Genomic DNA, 24,862 nt, shown 5'->3' on the forward strand with positions numbered 1-24,862 from the left:
TCAATTAGACATACAGGATACAAAGGAAACTGCTTTTGATATGCATGAAGGCTTATACAGAACAGCAGACTGATTCGGTCAAAGTCAAATTCAGTACAGAAGCAGTACTTAAGATGCTTATTATATACCTTAGAAAATAAAGAGAGAAACGCTTGGTCTATAAAATCTACAACTGGAGGACATGCCTAATGTATAGGACTAACAGAAAAGTACACTCAGTGCTCTCTGCAGCTAAAATGACCTAACTTTCATTGACAATACAAATCGGTTACCAATAATCCAAAATAATGCTTATTGTATAACTTACAAGACGTACGTTCATGGGTTTTAAATGCACTCACTTTTAATTACACACTCACTAATAATCAGTAAAGTAGAAATTAGTTCAGGGAACCAATCATGTTCAGATCACATGTAGCTATTTACTGAGACACTGAGAGTCAATATACTGATATCCAGATGTTTGATCATTCATGACCAAAACCCACCACCATTGTGCTGGAGACATTTTAAATCACTGCTGGTTGATTGTTTAGTTATGGGGGGAAAAGTCATATCTATATGTTAGTATGGAGAAGTTGATCATTTTGGCTACGAGCATTGGGAAAACAAATTGACGGATCTTTTTATAACCAATGCTCTCATAGAGCTTCTGTGCATCATACTGGACATGGGACGTCTCCAGCACCACTGCCTTGCAGCCATTTGCATGTGCAAAGTCCAAAACAGCCCTGAAGAGCGCTTTGGCAATGCCCAGACCTCTGTAGTTCTTCCTCACAGACATGCGCTTCAACTCCAAGGCGCCTGGCTCTTCTCTGGAAGGTACGGCAGCAATCATAGCAACCACATGATCATCACTCTCTGCCACCCAGAAGCAGGAGCCTTTGTTCTTCATGTATGTTTTGTTGATATCCAGCAGGTCGTCTTTCAAGGTCGCCTCTACGTAAGTGCTATATATATAGTCGAATGCCTGGTGCAATCCTGCTAGAGGTAAGGCGACTGCCAGGATGGAAAGCACAAATGATCCGGTGATCAGGAACAGAAGACAGAGCACAAACATCAAGGTTAGATGTAACCGAGGCTGCTTCAGGATGTACACAAATCTAGCTAGAATATGCTCTCTTATGCCTGCAGCAAATATATCCCTCACTGCTTCACAATCTTTGTCCCGTATTTTCTGATTCTATAGTTGGCCATGATGTTTTCCTGGAATAAAAATAAATAAATACATTCATTATATCAAAAAAAAAAAAAAAAAACCTGTGCAACCTGACAAAAACCAGATTTCAGTTTCCTGAATGTCTGTCTACAGCTTGCGTTTTAACTGTAAGAAGTGACTACTACTACGGCTGAAAGCTCATTTGCATTGAGCTTGTAGAACCATTTTTTTTGGGGGGGGGCACTTTAGAATTACTCAGAAAAACTGTGGGAGGGGGCAGACGTGTTATCTGTAACCTTCTTGAGAATCAGCTGCTGATGCTAACATGAACTAGTGGATTCACTGACAACGATACTAGTGAAAGACAGTCATGGAGCCATGCCAGCTTTCTCTCACACATCACCTCAATTCCAAACTCTGCAGTCCAGGGCCTCATGAAAGCAAAAGCAGAATCGTTGTAATGTGGACTTTATTCAGGGCAAACCCCCCACCACACCTTGGGCGATGTCAGAACACTAAGGGACATTACCTGGAAAACTGTCAATGCAATCCAAAGAAGGTGGAAGAATTGCCTGTTTTAGTCCATATAAAGTCTGTGAAAAGATGATAAATCCTATTACCAATTCTGGGGGTTGAGGTCTTTGACAGCTGCACGGCTATTACAGCAAATCTACATGCACAATGAATCAATACTTTTATAATTGATTCTTCTGAATCCAAAAACAAATGCACTGTGTTTACTGTACATGTCAAACTCAACCGGGTTTGGAGTAATCAATGCTTCTGTCTGTATTCACTTTGGTCTGATTCAATAGTCCCCAACCTGAACCCACCTCAGAACTGATTTACATGCAGAATATATTCTTGATCACATTGTGCATAGAAACAAGGTACTGATGGTTAAGCAGAGACAACAAACCCCATTTTGAGCAAGGCTTGTACTTCAGGCCCCCTGTACAAAGCCATGAACTATACAGTGTACTGTATCAGATTTATAAAGAACGAGAAATGCACAGTAGGCTAGTGATCGTTACTGTTTCAATTTTTGTTTTCCAGGTGTAAAAGTCTGCCTCTTAGGGGGAAAAATATATATTCACGCATTGTATTTTATTTGTATTCTTACAAATGCATTGGCTGAATAATTAAACACTCTAAAACTGATTAAAGAAAAAGAAAAAATCATGCAGCGGTCCAAATTCAGTCACCACTACTTTCAAGCAATAACGTAATAATTGTTTGTATTACAAACTATTTACAATTGCATAAACGCTACAAGAAATGTCACTGTACATACCTAGTACAGGGTACTAAAAATCCTCATTGGCTGCAGAAATGCTGCACTTCACAGGTTGTGTTTGGCTGTGTTTCTTAGTTCATGAACCGTCACAAATTCGTAACTTAAGTGACCTGGTTTTATATTACAGCAAGCCTTGATTAAAATTATATTATGTATAAACACATACAGCTGCTACGACTGCTACAAAACAATATACAAGCAACACAGCTCCCAAAACAACTAGATCACATGGGTTTATGTATAATATAGACACTTCAATGCAAACGATAACACTGGAAATAACAGTTTGTTTCTTCACTGCGAGAAAAGGTGACGCCGTGCGAGCGCTTCCTGGTTCCACTCACAAGACACACGGCAACGAGAGAACCCTTCTGCATTTAAAGTGCACAGGCGAATGCCCGATAAAATATGTAAGACATTTCTAATGCAGACTTTTGCATTCTCCCTTCACCCTAATAAAGACAAAATAAATACATAAAAAACAACTTTAAAAACAAAATAAGAGCCTTAGTGGTTTCCTTGGCTTTATGTCATTCTCGAGAAGGCATGAGAATTGCACAGCCTTTGTGGAGTAGTCTAGTATTGGTATTAACAGCTGGTTTAGCCCTGTAAATGTGTAGTTTTATTGATGGAATAACTAAGATTTAAAAGGCATGCTTTACTCCTGTTTTGTTAATTTCTTACCTGTTTAATATCTTACCTGTGTCCACTATAATTCCAAAACTCTCTGGTAAGCTACATTTATCAGAGTTATCTACGCTAAAAAGAGATGATAGATAATGCATAATATGATAATAGACAGGTAAGAAATGTCGATGGACCCCCAACCAACAAATCCATAAAAATGTTAAATTATGTTGCTCGACTCCACTTAGACTCCATGTGAAACTAAGTATACTGAGCCTCACAAACTCCACCTGAAACTACTGTAATACTGTAGATAAATAACTGCCACTGCAAAACAAATGCATGCCCCTTCCTTACAAGGACACTAAGAAAAAAGCACAGACTGAAAAAGAAGGGTAAATGTCCAAGATAGTACTATACCAGACGTTTCTGTACAGACCTTTATTTTATTCAGTCATCTATTAACAGGCATTCCTATATTTAGTGAGCAAGAGGTCAGGGGTCAAGACTGTCACAAAGGGGGATGTGACTGACAGCACGGGGACCAGAATACATTACATAACATACAAACAAAAAACAAACAAACATTAACGTAAAAAAAAAAGCAATTAAGGACCAAAAGACCCTCAGCTCAATGAAAAGGGTGCAGTAATGTTAATGAAGCTGCTATGACGTGAGAAATGGATTCAGCAAGTTTAGAAGTCTAATGGCAATACCTGGGCACAAAAAAAAAAAAAAAACGGACAGCAAAAATATTGAGTTAATGCTTTATTAGTAATCTCATTTAATAATAAAGTCCCCTGACTAGCAAGGGTCTGAGAATGCCAGCATTTGTATTTTCACTGCTTGAAAAGAGTACAATATCACACAGACACGCTGCATTTTAATCACAACAGTGTTACAGAGGTTAGATAGTCTCACTAAATACAAATCAGTTCCAGCCTGCAAGAACTTGGCACCTGCAAGTCACTGCAAGTGCCAGTTTCACATTATCATCAAACACCTGGAAAAAGCTACCGATCAGTATTTCAACCAATACTGTCAATATTAACAGCAATGTAACATCAAAACCCTCTCCAGTTTAAAGAAGAATGCCTGACCAGCTGGTCTCCTGTAACAGATCCATTATTATTGCACAGCTGTGGAGCACTTGGGTTCTAGGAAGCAGACTGTGGTTCCTTCAGCTAGCTAGGAATGTCTTCTTTAAGCTAGTCAGCGGTGAAAGAGTTCATATTCACAGCATCAGTACCCGAGGAAGCCTAGCACCACTTTCATTTTCTTTTAGCAGGATAAGGGTTAGTATCCTGCAGAGGTCCTGGATACAAATATATATGGAATGCAGATTGTTCTATATTGCATTTAAGTGGAAACCGTGCAATATTAGCACTAATAGTACAGCTATGGCCAATAGGTTTGCATCACCTAGAATTTTAGGATTGAGACATAATTAAAAAAAAAATCTATAGGAACATAATTTTTATATTTTATTTAACATCATGTAATCAAAGAAACTACAAAATGATATTGCAAAAGTCTACCGGAAGCCATAATAGTAGTGCAGTATTTCATGTTAGATTTGGAAATGTCACATTTTTCAATTTCACAGTTTTTCATATATATAAAACTACAAAGTGGTATGTTATTCAATATGTTAACGTAACATTATTCAACAGGTTTTATTCCACTTTATGAAACAAAATTAGTTAATTATATAGTGTGATGCAAAACTTTTGTCCATAGCTGTATAGTGCTTAATGTGGGATGTGGCATGAATGAACCCCTTGAATGAAACTAGGCGTTGAACATGCCACCTGTGTGCACAGAAAGACAGAGAGACACGCTAGTGTGTGTGGCAGAGGAAAGGAGAGAATTAGCTTGAAACAGTGCATTAGAAAATCAAATTAGATTTTGATTGTCTCCATGCCTGTCCATCTCTAGTTCTCAGTCATGACCGCTATGGTTCAGAGCCACGGAGTTAGGACATTAAGTGGACCCGTGGTGGCTGTGGCTGCTCTTCTATTGGCTACGTCTGCGGTTGATAGCCTTGGTGCTGGCTCTCAGCTTGCGCAGGCGGATCTGATGCAGGCGCAGCATCAGGTCCTTGGGGATCTTGCCCCCCTTGGCGAGGATCTCGCGCAGTCGCTGCTTGGGTGTTTTGGTCAGGGTGAAGTCACAGATGGTGGGGTAAGGCTCGTAGTTGACGCGGCACCATCTGGTGGAGGGGAAGTAGCCTTCGGCCTTGGCTGTGACCTCATACTCGCCCGGGTTCAACAGCCGCCAGTAATCTCCATCAAACGCTGAATACAAAAAAATAAAGGAAATGCATGTACAGTAATGTGCAATATCCCTGCAAAGGAAACCAAGTCAAGTTTCTCATAAGTTATGTTTGCCTGTTTTGAGGTTATGGCTGAGATTTAAAAATGAATAGCTTCATCTTCTTGTGTGACCTATACTGACAGCATTTTCTATCAGTTATTTACAAATTCAGGAAAACACATACAATAATTTGCTTAACCAATCACAGAAATATTTGCTTAACACAGCAAGAAAGTATGTGCTGTTTTTGAGAACTTCAAGAATTGTCATAATACTACACTGTGTATCATTTCAATTTGCACGAGCAGTGCTGAGAATAAAACAATGTAAATATATAATTGGACATGCTGTGCCATGATTACTTGCAGTGTATGCTGAATAAGTCTTATAACAAACATACTGCCCATGCAATATTCAAATAAATGAAGGTATTGAGGTGAATGGTTTTCATGGTATTGGCACTACAGTGATTTCCAATTCAAGCTAGAAGCTACGGTGTTTAACTGTACCTGTTCGAATGTCATGGTCGATTTCATCAACCGCAATGATGGCATCAGCGATCCCAGCATTGGTATCCTTGTCTCGTACCACCCCCTTGATACCTCTGTGAACCTGTGTGCCAGTGTGACCGAGACAAAGAGAGAGAGAGCGTGAGAGAGGTAGACACAGAGAACAGAAACAAAAAAACCTGTGTGCCAGTGGGGCATAGAAAAGAGAGAGAGAGAGAGTGTGAGAGAGGCAGAGGCAGAGAGGCAGGACAGACAGAGAGAACAGAAACAAGAAAACCTGTGTGCCAGTGAGACAGAGACAATGAGAGAGACAGTGTGAGTGAGGCAGAGGCAGAGAGAACAGAAACAAGAAAACCTGTGTGCCAGTGAGGCAGAGACAATGAGAGAGACAGTGTGAGTGAGGCAGAGGCAGAGAGAACAGAAACAAGAAAACCTGTGTGCCAGTGAGGCAGAGACAAAGAGAGAGACAGTGTGAGAGAGGCAGAGAGGCAGGACAGAGAGAGAACAGAAACAAGAAAACCTGTGTCCCAGTGGGGCAGAGACAATGAGAGAGAGCGTGAGAGAGGCAGAGGCAGAGAGACAGGACAGAGACAGAGAGAACAGAAACAAGAACACCTGTGTCCCAGTGGGGCCAAGACAATGAGAGAGAGAGAGAGCATGAGAGAGGCAGAGGCAGGACAGAGACAGAGACAACAGAAACAACAAAGCAAAAATAAAACATGGAACGATGAGTAAGCATGAAATTACAGATAAAATTCAATAAGGCCATCTATTTCTAGCTCTCTTCCCTCCCTCCCTCCTCCTCCTCTCATCTCAGCTTCTATGAAGGAGCCAGGCATCCTTCTTAGATTAGATGAGGCACAACATTAGACTAAAAATGTTGCGTTAATTCTGGGGACGAGACCCAGAAACCCCAGTTATGTAAATACTGAACAGAGCAGCAGTGCTGGCTCCTTGACGCTGACCTGCTCCATATAGACGAGCAGGGACTCCTTGTTGTTTTCCCACTCGGTGGGGAGCTCACTCTCGTGGGGGAATTTATCACATGAGAGCTCCACCGTCACCTCAAAGCAGTTAGTGTGCAGGTAACTGAAGTCATTCATACCTGAGCAGGGGGAAACAGTTTTAGTCAAATAGTTTGTCACTGAAGTTTGTAATTTAGTATTTTAAATTAAACCACTATTGAATGTTGCATACAATACAATTCAGATTTATTTTTACATAGCGCCCTTCAGGTCATGACATCCCACAGTGCTGCACAGAGTTAAAAAAAAAAAAAAAAAAAAAAGAAAGGATAAACGTTGTGGTGGGGTTCCCCCGCCCCTGTGAGTATTTTGTGTTTTAAGTTGCATGTGGTGTATTTCATGTTGTCTGTTATATTTATGTATGTAGTGTGGATTGCACAATCACTTCACATGGAGATTAAAGTGGGTATTTGTATTTGGGTACGGGAAGTGCACAATTAGTCCACGTGCAGCCTGTGCGGAGATTCAAGTGAATGACTGATTAGCAATCGAGTCTCGGCACAGCTGTATAAAAGAATGAATGTTTCACACACACAGGTTTGGGTGTTCGGTGTGGAGAGAACGGGAGAGAAGTCGGGAGTAAGCTTTAATAAATAATTACAATTGCTGTTGATTTATTTAGTATATCTCCAGTGTTTGTTTGTTTTGGCCACTGTGCCCTTTAGTTTGTTCAGTCAGTGTTTGCTCTGTTTTGTTCAGCCTTTTATTTTACAATAAAACGCACAAGCCAGCGTATTCACCATTTCACCTCGCAGTACTGTGTGTTCTTCCGGGTCTGACATCACCATTGCAGCCAGCCTGTCCATATACGTACAATACACTCCAGCTACAACCAATTCTATAAAAAGGACTCAATGGCTCAAATGTCAAGCTGTACTGCACACACAGTGTAAAAGCAGTATCGTTGCCCAGCTCAGCATGGCATTGATACTTACTGCCAGGAACTGTGTGCCAGTTGGCTCCGTTGATGATGTTGTTTCCTTGCATAAAGTCCTCGTTGTGGCAGTGCCGGCGGTCAGGGTTCACCATGACTTGGTTGGTGGTGGCGTAGACCGTGGCGAGCCAGCGGAAGAAGCTGTCGTCGGGGGTGGGTGTCAGGTCCTTGGGGGCCCAGTCCCTCGTCATGTCGTAGGGGTAGGTCACCACCAGCTCCCCGCCGTGGAGGTTGGCACTCAGGACGAAGGGGATGAGCTGCATCCAGTTGATCACTGCGCGGGTTTCAGAGGCCACCTGTGGAATAGAGAATCAACATTCAGCGCAAAAACAACATGGCTGACAAAGCGCAGAGCATCACGCTAGGTATGTGCAAATCACACAGGGTTCTTTTTGTTTACTTATTATTTGTGAAGATATTTATGTTGCAAAGATCCACAATCTCATTTACAAGGATTCTATGATCTCATGTGCATGAAATCTGGGCCAAGATTTCTCAAGGGTTTGCATTTAGAACAGAAAGGGGTTTTGTTAAGGATTATTTTATTTTTTTTGGCCAGCGGTTGACATGAAAAGTTAAATTTTTAGAAACTAAATGCTTGTCAATTAAGAGTTGCCAGAATCAATAATTTTCAAGTCAGCTGTAGGACTAAGAAAGTCCTTGTGGTATCCACTCGTGTATGTCTTGCTTGGATTATTTGCTCTTGATGCAATCTGCACCCGTGAGCAAGCTCTGTGCCTGTTTCCGTGTTATTACATCATTTCACTTTAATAGTGGCCTCCCGCTAACCATGGCAGTCTCCGAGGTGTAGTATTCAGGGATGGGGATATAGTGGTTTGGAGCCTTCTTTCTGTCCACTTCTATCTCCTGAGCATCCCACATGACAGAGTTCAGATCAGCAAAGTTGTGGTTCATATCAATCCCTTCATAGCTGTAGCGTCCGAGTGCCCAACCAGAGAGTTCTGAGCCCTGAGGAGAAACAAAAGTGCAGCACAGCAAATACATAACTGGAATACAGAAATCTACCCAGGTACAGTACTGTACACTGCCAGGATTCGATCATTTAAAGAAAGTTGCATCCTACAATGCGATGAGACAGCATGAATAATAATAACATCTTTATTTTTATATAGCCCCTTTCACAGTGGACCACCATCATAAGGCGCTTTACAGAGGTAGGCTGTGAACTGTGCAGGAGGACACTGATTTAATATCTCATCCGCAGGATGGAGCATAATGAAGTTAAAGTGACTTTCTCAGGGCCATATGGTGAGTCACTCATATGGTGAGACAGAGGTAGGATATAAACCGTGTCCTTCTGGTTACAAGCCCTGGACTTTAACCACTGGATCTCACTGCACACCCTGCTACAGTTACATCTAAACATGTTGTTCTGGTTAGGAGTCATATTATTGTGTTGACAGTGCAAAAAAAAAAAAAAAAAAAAAAAAAAAACATTAAATAAAAAAGTATGATGGTTAGCAAGACCTGCATCAACTATCACCTGAACTAAGTGGACACCTTTTCTTATAATACCTGCTAGTAAGCCCCAGAACAAGTTTTCTTTTTTACTATACAAGTGACTAGGTATTTAATAAGCAGCCACAAATCCATCAGTGCCGATGGGGACCGCCAGTCAGTTATGAGCTCACTCCATTTTTCAGATTGTGACGAATGGAGAAGGCGAGGTACATGAAAAAGGGACCTCTTACTTTTTTGGCGGCCATCTCATATCCGTCGGGATTCATGGACGGCAGGAGATGGATCCTGGTTTCTGTCACCAGATGCACAATGCGTGGGTTCCCCTTCCTGTACTCCTGGCACATGTACTGCATGAGGTTCAGCAGCAGCTCCCGGCCCAAAGCCTCATTCCCGTGCATTCCAGCCACGTAGCGGAACTCCGGCTCACCTGTCAAAGGAGCGGACACGGAGAGGGTTAAATATGTGGCATGTGGTGGTCTCACCCGCGTGGTGTGCTGGGTGAGTCACACAGGGTGCAGGTTCATATATATATACACACACACACACACACACACACACACACACACACACACACACACACACACACACACAGTACTAGTCAAAAGTTTGAGTACACTTGCTGGAAACAAGTTTTTTTTTATGTTTTTCTGGGTTTTTTTTATGTTTTACGTTGTATACGTTTCTGTAAATACTTGAAAATGAAAACGCATGTTACAATATACAAAACAAAACATAAGGAGTATCAAAGCAATGTTCAAGAAAACTGAAAATTGTCTCTAAATCTTGGATTCCTCAAAATAGCCACCCTTTGCCTTAATAACAGCCTCACAAGCACGAGGCATTCGGTTTAACAAGTTTCAGCAGGAAATCATCCGACATGTCTTTCCAGCTCTTTTGCGGCAATTCCTAGAAATGTAGGGCACTTGTGGGTAGCTTTGCTTTGACGCTTCTGTCCAGTTCGTCCCATACAAGCTCTATGGGATTGTGGTCTGGAGACTGGGCAGGCCAGGTCATTAGATTGAGTTGTCCTTCACTTTCCTTCTTTACCAGACTTTCCTTCTTTACCATGCTGGTTGAGCTTGCCATGGACTTGGTAAAGATCACCAACTCTGTCACCAGCAAAACAACCCCAGACCATGACACTGCCTCCTCCATGCTTGACAGTGGGAACCACACATGCAGAACTCATGCGCTCATCCTCTCTGCGTCTTACAAATACTCTGTGGTTGGACCCAAATATTTCAAATTTTGACTCATCGGTCCATAAGACCGACTTCCACTCCTCAGACATCCAGTTTCTGTGTTTCTTGGCCCAGGCAAGTCTCTTCCTCTTATTCCGCATTCTTAACAATGGTTTCTTGCAGCAATTTTTCCAGTTAGGCCAGCTTCACGCAATCTCCTCTGAACTGTTGCTGTTGAAACATCTGTACTTCTAGTAGCACTTAGCTGAGCATGCATTTCAGGGGCAGTTAATCATTGGTTTCGCAGACCTGTGACTCGAATTAACTTGTTCTCCGATTCTGAGGTCACCCTTGGCCTGCCTGACCTTGTTAGGTCCTCATGAGTGCCAGTTTCTTTAAATCATCTGATGGTCTTGGCCACAGCAGTTACAGACACTTGCAAAGTTCTTGTGATTTGTCTTAAAGATTGACCTTCATTTCTTAAAGTAATTACAGACTGTCCTTTTTATTTGCTTAACTGAGCGTATTTTGCCATTTTCTGCTCCCTTACATTCAGGAATGACAAACTTGTGCCTATGCTACCTATATTTATAGTAATCATGGACCCTCACCTGTTAACAATAATTGGTGACAAAAGGTTAATTAGGTAACATGCTAGTTAACTCAGAGAACATCTAACAAAGACACTTTTATACTTAGGCCAGTGTCCTAACACTGTGTTATACACATTTCAGACTTTTAACTGACTTGGGCTTCAGACTGAAATCCCCTTGCTTTGGGTGACCATTCAATTGAAATTGACAAGATTTACATTTTCATTTAAAAATTTAATTTTTTAATGCAATTTCACTGATGTTTATCAGCTTATATAAGTACACATATCATATAATGAAATACTAACTGTTTATAGACAAGTTTATACAGCTAAAAGCATAGAAAATCATGAAAAACCTGGTTTCAAGCAGGTGTACCCTACTTTTGACTGGTACTGTGTGTGTGTGTGTGTGTGTGTATATATATATATATATATATATATATATATATATATATATATATATATATATATATATGAAACACAGAACGTTGGCCATTGAAATACAAATCTTTTAAAAAAATTAATTATTTACGGTTGTTCTGCCAACAAGACTCCTATGAAAAACAGACATTACAAAAAAGTTTATTTTCCGCCTATTATATATATATATATATATATGCAGCTTAAAATAAAATTGCAAAACCATAAAGAAACAACACATTACTGCATAACATGCATAAAATAACAAATATCATATAAAAACTAATTTTATACTTTAACAAAAGTATGGGCACTCTTGCATTAGTATGTTGTGTGCCCACCCTTTGCTTCCTTTACAGCTTGCAGTCTTCTGTTGTATTCTGAAACCAGTTCCTGGCATCTTTCTGGATATATTTTTGTCCATTCTTCAAAACATACAGCTTTGAATTTTGCAATTGACTTTGGTTTCCTTTTTGCAACAGCAGCCTTCAAGTCAATCCACAACACCTCAATGGGATTCAAGTCTGGGGACTGAGATGACCAAGCAATAACTGTAAATCTTCCTTTTTCAGAAATTCCTTTGTAGACTTCCCAGAATGCTTAGAGTCATTAACCTGATGGAATAAAAAAATCTGTCCAATAAGCCTTCTTGCATTGGGTAACAAATGAGAGTGCAAAATGTCTTGATAGTTTGATGCATTCATTGATCCTTCTACAATACAAAGGGTGCCAGTACATGGAGAATAAAAACAAGCCCATCCCATCACACAACCTCCACCATGTTTAACACTGGGCACGATGAACTTTTCTTTAAATTCGTCTCCTCTCTTTACAAACATATTGTTGAAAAAAGTTTTATTTTGGATTCGTCTAATCATAACATTTGGTTGAAGAAATCATCAGGCTTCTTCAAGTATTCAATGAAAAACTTCAATCGCTTTCTTTTGTGTATTGTTTTTAACAAAGCTTTGCGTCTTGGTTTTCACCCATGGACAGTCATCTTGTTAAGGTATCATTAAATTGTTTGCGCGTGAATTTCTGGACCATCTTCTCTCAATTCTTGTATCAAATCTTTTGCAGTAAAGCTGTATCTCTACTTTAATTTATATCTTTCAAAAAACAGTTAGAAATATAGAAATCACTTTACTTGTGGTTTTTCTTATTTTTTAAACTGCCCACATACTTTTGTCTAAATCATTCCTATACTAATACTTTTGTCAAAATCATTCCTATACTAACCAATGTAAAATAATCCGCTTGCAAGAATCAAGCAATCCACTTATAAGAATCATTTCGGGGCAAACTGACTACATGTAATACAGTACTTGATCAAGTGTAATGATGTGTACAGCCAGTAAAAGCTATTTTTGAATTTGATCACATCTCGCGTGATGCAGGAAACATTGCATTGTTTGTAATCAAACGTGACTGTGCCACTGTATTGTACAGGTATGTTTTGCTGTGTTCTCTGTTAGTGAAAATGCGTTTCAATAAAGTCAATACACGTTCACTGGACATACATACTGAGTTCAGTAGTGTTACTGTGTGATATGCAAGTAGATGGCACGGCACGTGAGGAGGGGGAGGGGAGGGGATTGCAGTGCTTGGCATCTCCGTTTAATGAAAAACTGTGAGATTTGCATTGCAACAGAAAATAAGGACGCTATACAGTACAGTACAGTAGATGCTTAAATGCAGTGGTAGTCCTGACAGTAAAATATTGTACTGTGATGTCATTTTAATTCAAAGGCCATTACACATAACATCACACGGCAGTTAAACTAGGCACCCTCACAAGACGATCGCTTCTCAAATATACTGTAGTAAAATAGGATTCTGCAGCCTTGAGTAAATATAAGTCATAACCGTGATCGTATGACAAGCTGCTTACCCATGAGCACGCTTTTGCTAATTGTAATGCGACAGAGTGGCCGAGGACGGTATAAATGATCAGGCTGGTATCTTGATTTACAGTTTTAAACCGGTGTTGGTTTTACTTCTTACACGCGGTGGCGAAACAACTGCTAATAAAACAAACAAAATAAACCGAGCTCTCAGCTGGAGCACTAACTAACACTACCTCGTACGGAATAAACACTAGATCTCTTACTCGAGTTTTGGTTTCTTTTTGTTGCTTCTGCTTCCTTATGCCTCTATACCCCCATCACAAAGCTTTCTATCGTGGTGTCATTAACTTTAACAAGCAGTTAACCAATTGACTATTATCTACAATTCGTTAAGGAAAGCAGCTGTGGATTTTTTGTAGAGTCGTTTGTAATTTTTGAGTCATTTTTGCATTGAGGGTCCAGGTTTCGCATTTGTAAGTTAGCACTGGCAGCATGCATTGGTCGAAGATGTTCCTCTTGAGGCATAAGGGTAGTTTCCCTTTCAGAACCATGCTTAATCTTCAAAAGGCACTCCAGCCCATTTCTGCTCTTCTGTTGATTTTGCACATTTGGTTCTCCGTTGCCAAAACTAACTGTCCCAAGTATGCATAGTTATTGACTTCTTCATGCTTGTATAATAGATGGGCTTCAGTGAGTTACAGGAAAATATTTCCAAACAGGGTTTCTGTGACGTCATAAATTACGAGACCTGTGAAGAGGACCACCTATTATTTTTTACAATACAAGGATACTCTTGTGATGCTATTAGAACATAAAGTTTACAGGTTTACAAATGAGAGGAGGCCATTCGGCCCATCTTGCTCGTTTGGTTGTTAGTAGCTTATTGCTCCCAGAATCTCATCAAGCAGCTTCTTATATATATATTGTAAACGATCCTCGCACTCACGGAGTTCGTTGCCCCTTTTAAAGTAGACCCAGGACACAGAAACGGAATTGCTTTAGCGCTGACGCGCATTTTTAATAAACGTAAAACAAAACAGAAATAAACACCTAACTCCGTTTTGGAGCTCTCACTGTACACCAGCCGATCCCTGACTCACACACAGGACGGCTAAGCCGTTTACCTGACAAACACCAAAACACAAACGGGCTTCTCTCAACACTCTCTTCAATACGACTGGACACACACGCAGTCGGGCTCTTCACTCAGCAACCCCGATCAGTCTGGCTGCCTCTCTTAAATACCCTGCACCTGCCTCTAATTTATAATTACGACCAGGTGCAGAGGATTAACTAAATCATTAAAACAATTACACAATTAAACCCCATAACACCCAAATGTGCATTCTCACAAGGTTTTTAGCAGGGAAGGATTTTAACCCCCTCCCTGGTACCTTACACATCCTCCCCCTCAAGTGTGAAACACTGATCGGCCATACGAAGGCCACCCCCTCCCCTAAAACACAACCACCCACACTCAAGTCCCAAAATGTCCATTTCCGCCCTCTTCCACGGGCGGACTTGAGGGTGGGTCGAACCTTCCGGCACTTCCGGGAAGGGACCCTGAACCAGCGACAAGGGACCCCACCGGGATGACAGGGCCGACCGAAGTGACGACCGGGGAACAGGAGGATGCAGCAGTGGACAGAGATCTTCCACTGGGGACCGGCGCAGCGATGTCCGATCACCCAGGGGAAGCAAAGCAGCGAACAGGGGGAGCAACAGCGACGTCTGGCAGCAGCCCAGCGACGTCTGGGTGCTCGGGAAGAGCGGAGCATATATATATTTAAAACACTGCCTTTTGATGACTGTGTATAAACTTGCATTGATTCATTACATAATAGGACCTAAATGACCCCATCCAAAAGCATGCTGTAGTTAGTTTCATGAACAGCAGTCTGCATTGAATCAAACTCTACCATCTTTCACATTTCTACTGACGTTTAGGGCTTTCTTACTCATTAAACCATATCTCATGCCACTGAATGTTTGCCTTTCTCAACATGCTTTATGGTTAACATAGCTGTTCAGTGCTCCCTCATAGAGCTACCCTGTGACATGGAGCATATTTTGCATATTTTGTCACGAATTCGCAGGTTTTTAAAATCCCTATATGAAACTGAAAATTGGCTTATGTAATTCGTACATACTTAGGACCCTGCAAGGAACAGACTACACAACCCTCTGACTACGCTTTCACAATAAGCATGGTGGCAGGAGTTAGGGAGTTAACAAGTTTATATAAGCAAAGAATTCAGTTTGACTTGTTTTGTTTGGGTTTTTTTCAGTTTGGAGAGCCAGTGTGAGGCTTTTTGAATCTGAAAAGACAGCCAGCTAGTGTTCAATGAATGTTATTCTTTTCTTTACAGCATGCATCAATTATTCAAGTGTGCATTTCAGTTCAAATCAAACACGAATGGATATGGGTATGGGAATGGGTTATATGGACAGCAATGTTCTGTTTGTCCTGAAGTGAACTCGGGTCTGACTGACAAGTATTCAATGGTGTGGTGCATCATAATATAAGCCTCGTGATTTAAAGAGATACTTGACAAATTGGCCGGCCCACAGCAGCAGTAATAGAGAGGATTCTAAATGAACCTAAACACAGTGCTGTAGTTATTGCCCTTCAGGGGCTCCTTATGGGTGAAATAAAAACAGCACTGCATGTCTATTTCATGCAGTATTTTGTTAATATATAAAGTATAGAAAAGAAGGAAGGCGGCATGTGAAGTTAAAGTATACAGTTGAATTTATGGGAGTTACATTCCATATATAAATCTCTGCATTTCACTGGCACTGTGTAATTTGGAACCGTGTGATTTGAATGAATGCAAGCACAGATTCCAAAATGAGATCTGGCATTTTTCTGGCACTGTAATTGGTGAATATGATTAAGTTACTCAAAGAGCACAGAGCATTGACTAACATTTTCATATTCACTGCTGCAGAGAGTGCATGAATAACTACAGTACTCCATGAACCAGTGGAGTCTCATCATAAGAGGCTAGAGGGTAAGCCTACCTGTCATTTTGCATTGGCTAACATTTCCATATACTATATTTTTTATAATGTTGTAGTTTTTTTTTTTTTTTTTTAATTCATATGCAGTTGTCCTCACTTTCAACTGAGGACAACAGAAAATAACAATAAAGGTCATCCAAAACCTAAATTGTACCTTCTTCAACAGTGAGGACCAAAACAAAATATTCTTTTTAATTGCTCATGGTATGAAAAAACAACATGGCTGATAGGGAGTATTCGCAGTTTGATTTTTCAAACCGGCTCTTCACCTTCCCGTGCATTTCTGTGAGCTACAGTGATTTAAAAAGATTTCCACGGGGTGTCGCAATATTTGTTCTACAAATGACATCACTTAGGATTCACCAATTAAGTAAGTCCACAATGTTTTTGTTATGTTCAGTTGCTTGCCTTACGTACTATGTACTGCCTTATGTATCTGCAATACAGAGCCCTCCAGGTCACTGTGCCACCCATCTGCATTACAGAGCTCTCCAGTAATCTCCTAATTGTGTTTTCATTGTTGGAACAGGGTGATATAGCGCTATGAGGGAGCATTGAACATCTATGTTAACCAGATTATAAGGCATGTTAAAAATGGCAAACATTCAGTGGCATGAGAGATGGTTTAAATTTGTAAAAGCAGTAAGTCAGTGGAAACATGAAAGATGTATTAGCATTTGCCAGACTTGGCGGTTCAGGACACAAAGTGATTATGGTGGGATCACTGAGCCAATAAAAACAGCATTAGTGGATGAGTTGGACGAAAAGCCCAGAAGTCTGGTTTGTTAGTGTTGGGAACAAAAAAAACATTTATCTACAGAACTGGCACCTTTTTAAAATAGCCAGCATAGCCTCTTACTTAGGGAGGGTTAGTGAGTAATGATAAGACAACTGATGGATACCGCTGCCAGGTAACCTTTGACACTATGCTTGTTTTCAAAGAGGCCCTGTCCTCCTGGAAGAAATGGGAACTAAGGTCTCTATGTGCAAGGGAATGGGAGGCGCTTCAAATAAGATTAGTGGATTACAAGAAAATGTTTGATCCTTTGATGCATAGAAAAGGGGACTCTTGTTATGCAAAAAGATTAAACCTAGCTCAGCACAATTTATATTTTCCATTTAAGGAGGTGCTTAGGAATGGATGGCAGAGATGGTCTCTCAGGATAAGACTGAAGTGCACGAGTTTGAGGAAGATTTCATTGTGTCGTACCTGGGCGGGTTAATGCATTAAGTACCAAATTAATTTTGGTACTAAAAAATCAGAACACAAGTTGTATTTATGTAATTCGATACATTACATTTAGACTTAACTTAGAATAAGTTATCATAACAATATGGTTACAAAGAACATTAAAAACACAGGTAGATGCCAGTTAAAAATGTTCCAAAATTACAAAGTAGCCAATCCATGGCATTCAATGAGTTAAATAATAAGTAACGGGTTCCTAAAATATAGCGTTACTCCACCTCACGTGTTGCTACAACTGGTTAAATAACATACCTTCCATTTTTCTTTTCGTTGTTAACATCCTGACAACATGTTACACTTATAACTTTAAAGTCTGTTTCAAAGCTCTTGAAAATGTCTGCTCTCGTGTACTGAGAGTGTAATGATTATTGCCCACATTGTCAAACAGGTTACACAGCAATAACGATCCACGATGTGGTAAGGAACAGAAAACACAGAGCCAGGGATTTTACTTAAACAGTCCCTCGCATAGCAAAACTCTTTCATGGACAAAACATTAAAATGTATCAGATCTAAATACCATCGTGGTTTAGATCATTAAAATATGTCCATGCTGCAAAGACCCCATGATTGCCACTGACTGTTCCAGCAACACCTTATTCAGTGCCGTGAATTACATACCTAATTCATGCTTCCCAGGATTGTCTGAGATCTCCATGACGTACATTTTAAGCCCCTGGTGGCTCTTCCCAATGCTGTAAATGCGAGTGATGTTGGGACATTCCTCATTCACCGCCTTCATAAACTGGCGGACAGACACAAAGAACAGCATCAGGGAAGTTCAGTATAATCAGGGGCTCTGTTTTCAAGTTTTGATCAGGTTGAATTCTGAATATTCTTTAATCACAACCACACAGATTAGGGGGTGAGTCTACTTCTATGTTACTATACTCTTAACAGCAACTAAATAATTAATAAAATCCCAGACAAGGTTTACAGCAAATACAGTCCTTAATGAAGGCATACAACAAACAGCTGATTTCAGTGGCAAAAAAACAAAAACAAACATACAATGGCAAAAAAGCATTTGATGCCAAGATTCAAGGTGAGAATGATGTGGGCCATGAAAACCACAAGCGTGTTACCCATAGCAGTGCATTTCAAACCAGCAGGCTGTGACTCTGACCACCAGCCCTCAAGAACGAATCTCAGGCATGCTTTACACATCAGGAAACTTGGCTACCACTGCTAGCTTGTCAAGCCAACACTGCTCACTCGTAATCAAGCATTTAAATACTGAGTTTTTTTGTTTTTTCTTTTTTTTAACTTCAGCACTATGCTGCATGTTGTATGCAAAGGATGATACTGGAATTTTGACAAACCCTTGACAGTGACTAGTTGTCTTCTCATATGTGGTTTTTATTAGGAAATATCTGTTGTAGTGTCCGTGTTACTTTTGCAATATTTTGCATTGTGTGAAACTACTGCTTCAGAATAGCGGTTGCAGTGCATATAGTTTTACAATGGTTTAGTATTGTGTGTTGCATAATCTAGTCCCTTTTTTGTTCATGTCGGGATGTGTCTGACTGAAAGCGTGTCATTAAGTGCAGTGTCTGTGGACAGTGATACATATTGAAGGTGCCCTGGTTTGAGATTGCACTCACCTTCCTCATTTCCTTGTAGTTGTGGTGCTGGAAATCCAGCTTATCAGCGGAGCCCTGATCTGTCTCCAAGGTGTAGATATTATTCGGATCTGGGGATAGAGAAACTCGATAAAGGAAATTCTGCTTCCACTTGGTCAATCAGTGTTCCAAGCAGAAGTGTTGAAATTGAACATATCAGGAACGTTCGTAACCAATCAAATAATGCAGCATGAGAAGCCCTCCAACACAATATTGATAAAGAATCTAAATGTATAAATGAACGTGTTTCAAAACTGTTCACATCTGCACCAGGAAAACCTTATTAAGCTGTCCCAGGAAAAAAATTAGACAAATATAAATTTAACATGAATGATTCCCACACACATGTGTCTTTAATCAGTGATTGCATATACTTTGAGAAAGAAAGTAATAGTGAATCAATTTACCCAGTAAAGCTGTTTTTCAAATGTCAATCGGTAACCGATTCCAGAATTCAGGAGCAACACGGTATCTTTGTAACCCGTTTCAAATACTCATCTCAATCTGTGTAATATAAAAGTGTCTCTTACCCTATCTGAGGTATACAAACAGTTTCAAACTGTCTCCCTAGTCCTGGGATCCATGCTGCACTTGTGGCTGAGGTTAACTTTGCTGGATTTTTAAAAACTTCAAATCAAGTCTTCCCTAACCCTTCTTTGTCCAAATTTAAATAAAATTCGTCTTTTGAACCTGTCTTCATAACTCAACCCGCTTAGCCATGGAGTATCAGATTATTAGCTGAGTTGTAAAGAAGTACCTGGCAGCCCCCTGGAGTATCAGGTTACTGGCGGAGTTGTAAAGCAGTACCTGGCAGCGGGCAGCCCCCTGGAGTATCAGGTTACGGGCGGAGTTGTAAAGCAGTACCTGGCAGCGGGCAGCCCCCTGGAGTATCAGGTTACTGGCAGAGTTGTAAAGCAGTACCTGGCAGTGGGCAGCCCCCTGGAGTATCAGGTTACTGGCGGAGTTGTAAAGCAGTACCTGGCAGTGGGCAGCCCCCTGGAGTATCAGGTTACGGGCGGAGTTGTAAAGCAGTACCTGGCAGTGGGCAGCCCCCTGGAGTATCAGGTTACTGGCGGAGTTGTAAAGCAGTACCTGGCAGTGGGCAGCCCCCTGGAGTATCAGGTTACTGGCGGAGTTGTAAAGCAGTAACTGGCAGTGGGCAGCCCCCTGGAGTATCAGGTTACTGGCAGAGTTGTAAAGCAGTAACTGGCAGTGGGCAGCCCCCTGGAGTATCAGGTTACTGGCGGAGTTGTAAAGCAGTACCTGGCAGTGGGCAGCCCCCTGGAGTATCAGGTTACTGGCGGAGTTGTAAAGCAGTACCTGGCAGTGGGCAGCCCCCTGGAGTATCAGGTTACTGGCGGAGTTGTAAAGCAGTACCTGGCAGTGGGCAGCCCCCTGGAGTATCAGGTTACTGGCGGAGTTGTAAAGCAGTACCTGGCAGTGGGCAGCCCCCTGGAGAATCATGTTACTGGCAGAGTTGTAAAGCAGTACCTGGCAGTGGGCAGCCCCCTGGAGTATCAGGTTACTGGCGGAGTTGTAAAGCAGTACCTGGCAGTGGGCAGCCCCCTGGAGTATCAGGTTACTGGCGGAGTTGTAAAGCAGTACCTGGCAGTGGGCAGCCCCCTGGAGTATCAGGTTACTGGCGGAGTTGTAAAGAAGTACCTGGCAGTGGGCAGCCCCCTGGAGTATCAGGTTACTGGCGGAGTTGTAAAGCAGTACCTGGCAGTGGGCAGCCCCCTGGAGTATCAGGTTACTGGCGGAGTTGTAAAGCAGTACCTGGCAGTGGGCAGCCCCCTGGAGTATCAGGTTACTGGCGGAGTTGTAAAGCAGTACCTGGCAGTGGGCAGCCCCCTGGAGTATCAGGTTACTGGCGGAGTTGTAAAGCAGTACCTGGCAGTGGGCAGCCCCCTGGAGTATCAGGTTACTGGCGGAGTTGTAAAGCAGTACCTGGCAGTGGGCAGCCCCCTGGAGTATCAGGTTACTGGCGGAGTTGTAAAGCAGTACCTGGCAGTGGGCAGCCCCCTGGAGTATCAGGTTACTGGCGGAGTTGTAAAGCAGTACCTGGTAGTGGGCAGCCCATGATCTCGGCGCGAAGGCAGATGGTCCCGTTCTCATACCAGGTCTGTGGGTTGATGCGGAGGTAACGGGCAACCACGGGTACAGGCAGGGTGCCAAGTACGGGGGTCTCAGTGTCAATGTTGCCTTCAAAAATCTACACATTCAAACACAAAATGATGACCAAATCTGAATGTAACTGTGAAAGCATCTTGGCAGACAATTCCACGCACACTGCTGCTGATAAGAGTTTTAAAAAAGCCTTGGTTATGACATGTTTTACATAATCACATGGCATTTACTGAGTACGAACACTTATAAAAGTCTACCATAATCAACTTGGACAGTTATTTCCAATACTTTTCCCATTAACCATGATCACAATGCTTTACAGTACATACACTGTATGTGATTTATCATTCCTGCCTTTAACATGTTATTGCTGTTCTTTAACATAATATCACTAAACCTTTGCTGGCTGGGAAATGCTGTTCATTATACTGAAGGTAGGCAGGGGCAACATTCAGAAGTGCACAAATTCTGTTACTTAAAAAACAAAGTGCATGGGGGGACCGCACCTTCAAACACTATGATTCCACTTAGAAAACTTGAAAGAGTCTCTTGTGGACTGGGACGGAGTGGAAGTACAATCTTTGCTGAGATTATTATTTAAAACCAGCTTGTGGGGATAGCTGAGCTGCCTGGTGAATCTGAGGGAACAGAGGTTTTGGACTGAGGCCAGAGCAGCAGGCTCACTGATCGAGGAACCGCAGCGCTGGATCAGGACATGCAATAAAAGAGAAGGGCACCTTGGTAGACTAATTCCACATTTCCATCTGGGACTGACTTGAAAGAGATTTGAAATCTCATTCATTTCCTTCAGCAGAGTTTAAAATGATTTCAACTGGGACTGTGATCTGTGACACTTGTGGAATGCCCGGTTGCAGATGGGATTGCAGAGAGCAGACGGTACTGGCGGCAGCCTCAGTTTGATATTGGAACAAGATGAGACTGAGTTTTACAATCTGGTTTTATGGCACTGACAGAAATGTGCCATTATGTCTCTGCCTGTCCTCTGAATTGCAGAACTGTAGGTTTTAATACAGCTCCATTACTCCGTGGACATTAGTCCATATCACCAAAGGACTCCGTTAATTAGCACAATTAGTAATCTGTGTCTGAGAGCCACCAGGGCTGGACTGCAGGGGATGCCTGCAGAGCTGTTAGCAGAAGCACTATTAAAAAGGGACCAATGTTACAACAAGGTATAGGCAGGTCTACGGTAAGCCAGATCCTTCAGAAGCATCTTGTTATGAAAGTGAGTCAACTTCCCAGCCTCCGTGTGCTCTCCTTAGCTTCACTGCCTGCATATTTCTTTACCTACTGGAATAAAAAGCATATTGGATTTATAAGACAAAACCCAGTTATATCTTGTCTGACCATGTCTGTAAGAGGGTGGATGGTCCAAATGAAAGGTGAATTAGATTGTCTATATGAAACAAAAAATGTAACTAAAAGAATGAGGGCTGGATGAATGGCTTCACAGCTTTTCAAAAGGCAGTACTGTATTCCCATAAATATCTTTGATCAGGGGTAAAACAATCAATTTCAGAATACGTCATTTTAACACTCACAGCTTCCTCAGTGCCGTTCATGCTTGGCGTCCAGTTGTAGGTGTCATTGCTGAGCTGGACTTTGTAGGAAGTCACCCAATCCCAACTGAAGGAGTGATAAAAAGACACTTTCAGTGTGGTTTTGGAAGCATCAACAGTATACTCACATCGGTAGCTCAGGTACGGAGATCATTGTCATCGGGAGAGGATTCAGGTAGCTTTTTCTCACTTGCACCCTCAAGTGCCTGTCTTATATATCTTACCTAATTGCATGTGTGTGAAGCTCAACTCTGTGAACTCTGCTTGCCCTCTACTTTCCTAACAATATTTAAACAATATCCAGACACAGCACATACAACAAGGAGAAATGTATCCCAGTTTATCAAGTCCTTGTTCCTGTGTCAAGAGTTGTCTGAGTTGGAAAACATCCTCTCACAACTGCTTACTTTACAGCTGTGCTGAGCCACGGTGCTCTCAGGTGTGCTCACAGTGTTTGTTTAACCTTTGTTGACCCCTACAGGACGTCCCTGTAGAACTAGTACTAAGAAAATACAAGAACACAGTTTTGAATACCAGGCCCTCACCTCCAGATGGAGCTCCTCCCCTGTAGGATGACCGCTGTGAACTTGGTGGGTCTCCTGGCGTCCACCTCTAGCCATTGGTTTGTGTCTTTGTGTCCAGCACACCAGGCCCCATCATAGATATCCCCGTCCTCAATTCCAGACTAAACACAGATGGGATCAGAAAAAATCATCAGAAAAATATTTTATTTTCACACCTTGTTTCGGGACACTACTTGTACGGTTCAATTGTTGTTTTTTTTTTTTTTTTTTTTTTTTTTTTTTTTTAAATAAGTAAACACTTTTCAGACTAATCCAAAATATACCCAGATCTCATTAGCACATCACTGTTCCAACCCTACAGCAGGGATCTCTCTCTTACACTGTGATGGTCGCGAAGGACCTCTCGCTCACCTGAATATTGAGCCTCCCTCTGTGCGCGCCCAGTCCAAACCGTTCTGTACTGGAAGCGCGTAACTGAGTGTCGTCCACACGCAGAGATTCCAGGCCCAGGGGTGGGCATTCTGAAAGACAAAAGCAAGGTCACTGTTGAAAAAAGCCATTTAAACAAAGATCTTTGGTGATCACAATGGTCACAACTGGCTTGAACCTCAAGAATAACTGCCTCTTTAAGGTCTTCAGGGAAGTTACTGTAGATGGGGTGGAAATTGTCAGTGAAGTCTCCAGAGCTATCAATTTTGAGACTGTAACTGGCAGAACATTGTAATTTGTACTGTCTTGAATAAGGAAGCAGCTATCTGCTTCCTTGTATGCGCCTGCTTGAAACAGGGATATTATATATTTTACATGTTATCCCATAAATTAAATACAAGTTGCAACTCCCCCAAAAAACTCAGGAGAACTGAAGGTAAATCCCCTCTCTACAGGAGCAATACAGCGGATGTCGCTGGTTTTTCTTTTGTTTTGCTGGACCAGTCAAAGGCTCATTGGGTGACTGGCCAGTAGAGGACGCTGTTTCACGGTGAGATGACAGTGCAGGACAATTTTTTCTCCCTAACCCACGGTAGCACCAATGGTGATGCTCCCTGTGCAATCCCTAGCTAAGGCAACTTCACACAGATGTTTTAAATAACTTAATCTAGCCTAGTGTAGGAATATTCTTGGCAGTTGTTTAATCACCACTATAAAAGCATGATGCTTGTGTGCCTTTGAAGCCTGCTGGTCCATGGGAAACAACAAGACTGCCCATAACAGAATCTACCTTTGATCATGTGGACTTGTTAAAAACATATCCTGAGAGAACTGTAATGGTAAGGGAGAGAGCTGAGAGAACTGTAATGGTAAGGGGGGGGGCTGAGAGAATTGTAATGGTAAGGGAGAGAGCTG

At 41.6% G+C, this 24,862-nt stretch overlaps 2 protein-coding genes across 2 annotated transcripts; both read right to left on the reverse strand.

The window, feature by feature from the left end:
- Window positions 1-385: 385 nt before the first annotated feature.
- LOC121302749 (probable N-acetyltransferase camello) lies at window positions 386-1,248 on the reverse strand. The gene is given in 2 exon segments (XM_041232953.1): window positions 386-1,170; window positions 1,173-1,248. Coding segments are annotated over 2 exon segments (663 nt in total). The 5' UTR covers window positions 1,198-1,248; the 3' UTR covers window positions 386-532.
- Window positions 1,249-4,756: 3,508 nt separating this feature from the next.
- Window positions 4,757-24,034, reverse strand: LOC121298356 (probable carboxypeptidase X1). The gene is made up of 12 exons (XM_041225811.1): window positions 23,930-24,034; window positions 23,540-23,679; window positions 22,977-23,061; window positions 21,349-21,499; window positions 19,270-19,358; window positions 18,287-18,410; window positions 9,580-9,776; window positions 8,657-8,836; window positions 7,869-8,163; window positions 6,874-7,013; window positions 5,909-6,011; window positions 4,757-5,380 (listed from the first exon to the last, which is right to left on the reverse strand). Exons 3-12 carry the CDS (start codon window positions 22,995-22,997, stop codon window positions 5,100-5,102), a joined length of 1,581 nt encoding a protein of 526 aa, XP_041081745.1. The 5' UTR covers window positions 22,998-23,061; window positions 23,540-23,679; window positions 23,930-24,034; the 3' UTR covers window positions 4,757-5,099.
- Window positions 24,035-24,862: the final 828 nt, after the last annotated feature.

The sequence above is a fragment of the Polyodon spathula genome, chromosome 1, assembly GCF_017654505.1.
Source record: "Polyodon spathula isolate WHYD16114869_AA chromosome 1, ASM1765450v1, whole genome shotgun sequence".
Lineage (NCBI taxonomy): Eukaryota > Metazoa > Chordata > Actinopteri > Acipenseriformes > Polyodontidae > Polyodon > Polyodon spathula.

Bases quoted from the DNA above. Each gene is read 5' to 3' on its own strand.
- LOC121298356 (XM_041225811.1), bottom strand. From the start codon at position 22,997: ATGAACGGCACTGAGGAAGCT. The intron at 19,359-21,348 runs GTACTGCTTTAC...CTCTATCCCCAG, and splicing joins CATGGGCTGCCCACTACCAG to ATCCGAATAATATCTACACC. The intron at 18,411-19,269 runs GTGAGTGCAATC...TCTGTCCGCCAG, and splicing joins ACTACAAGGAAATGAGGAAG to TTTATGAAGGCGGTGAATGA.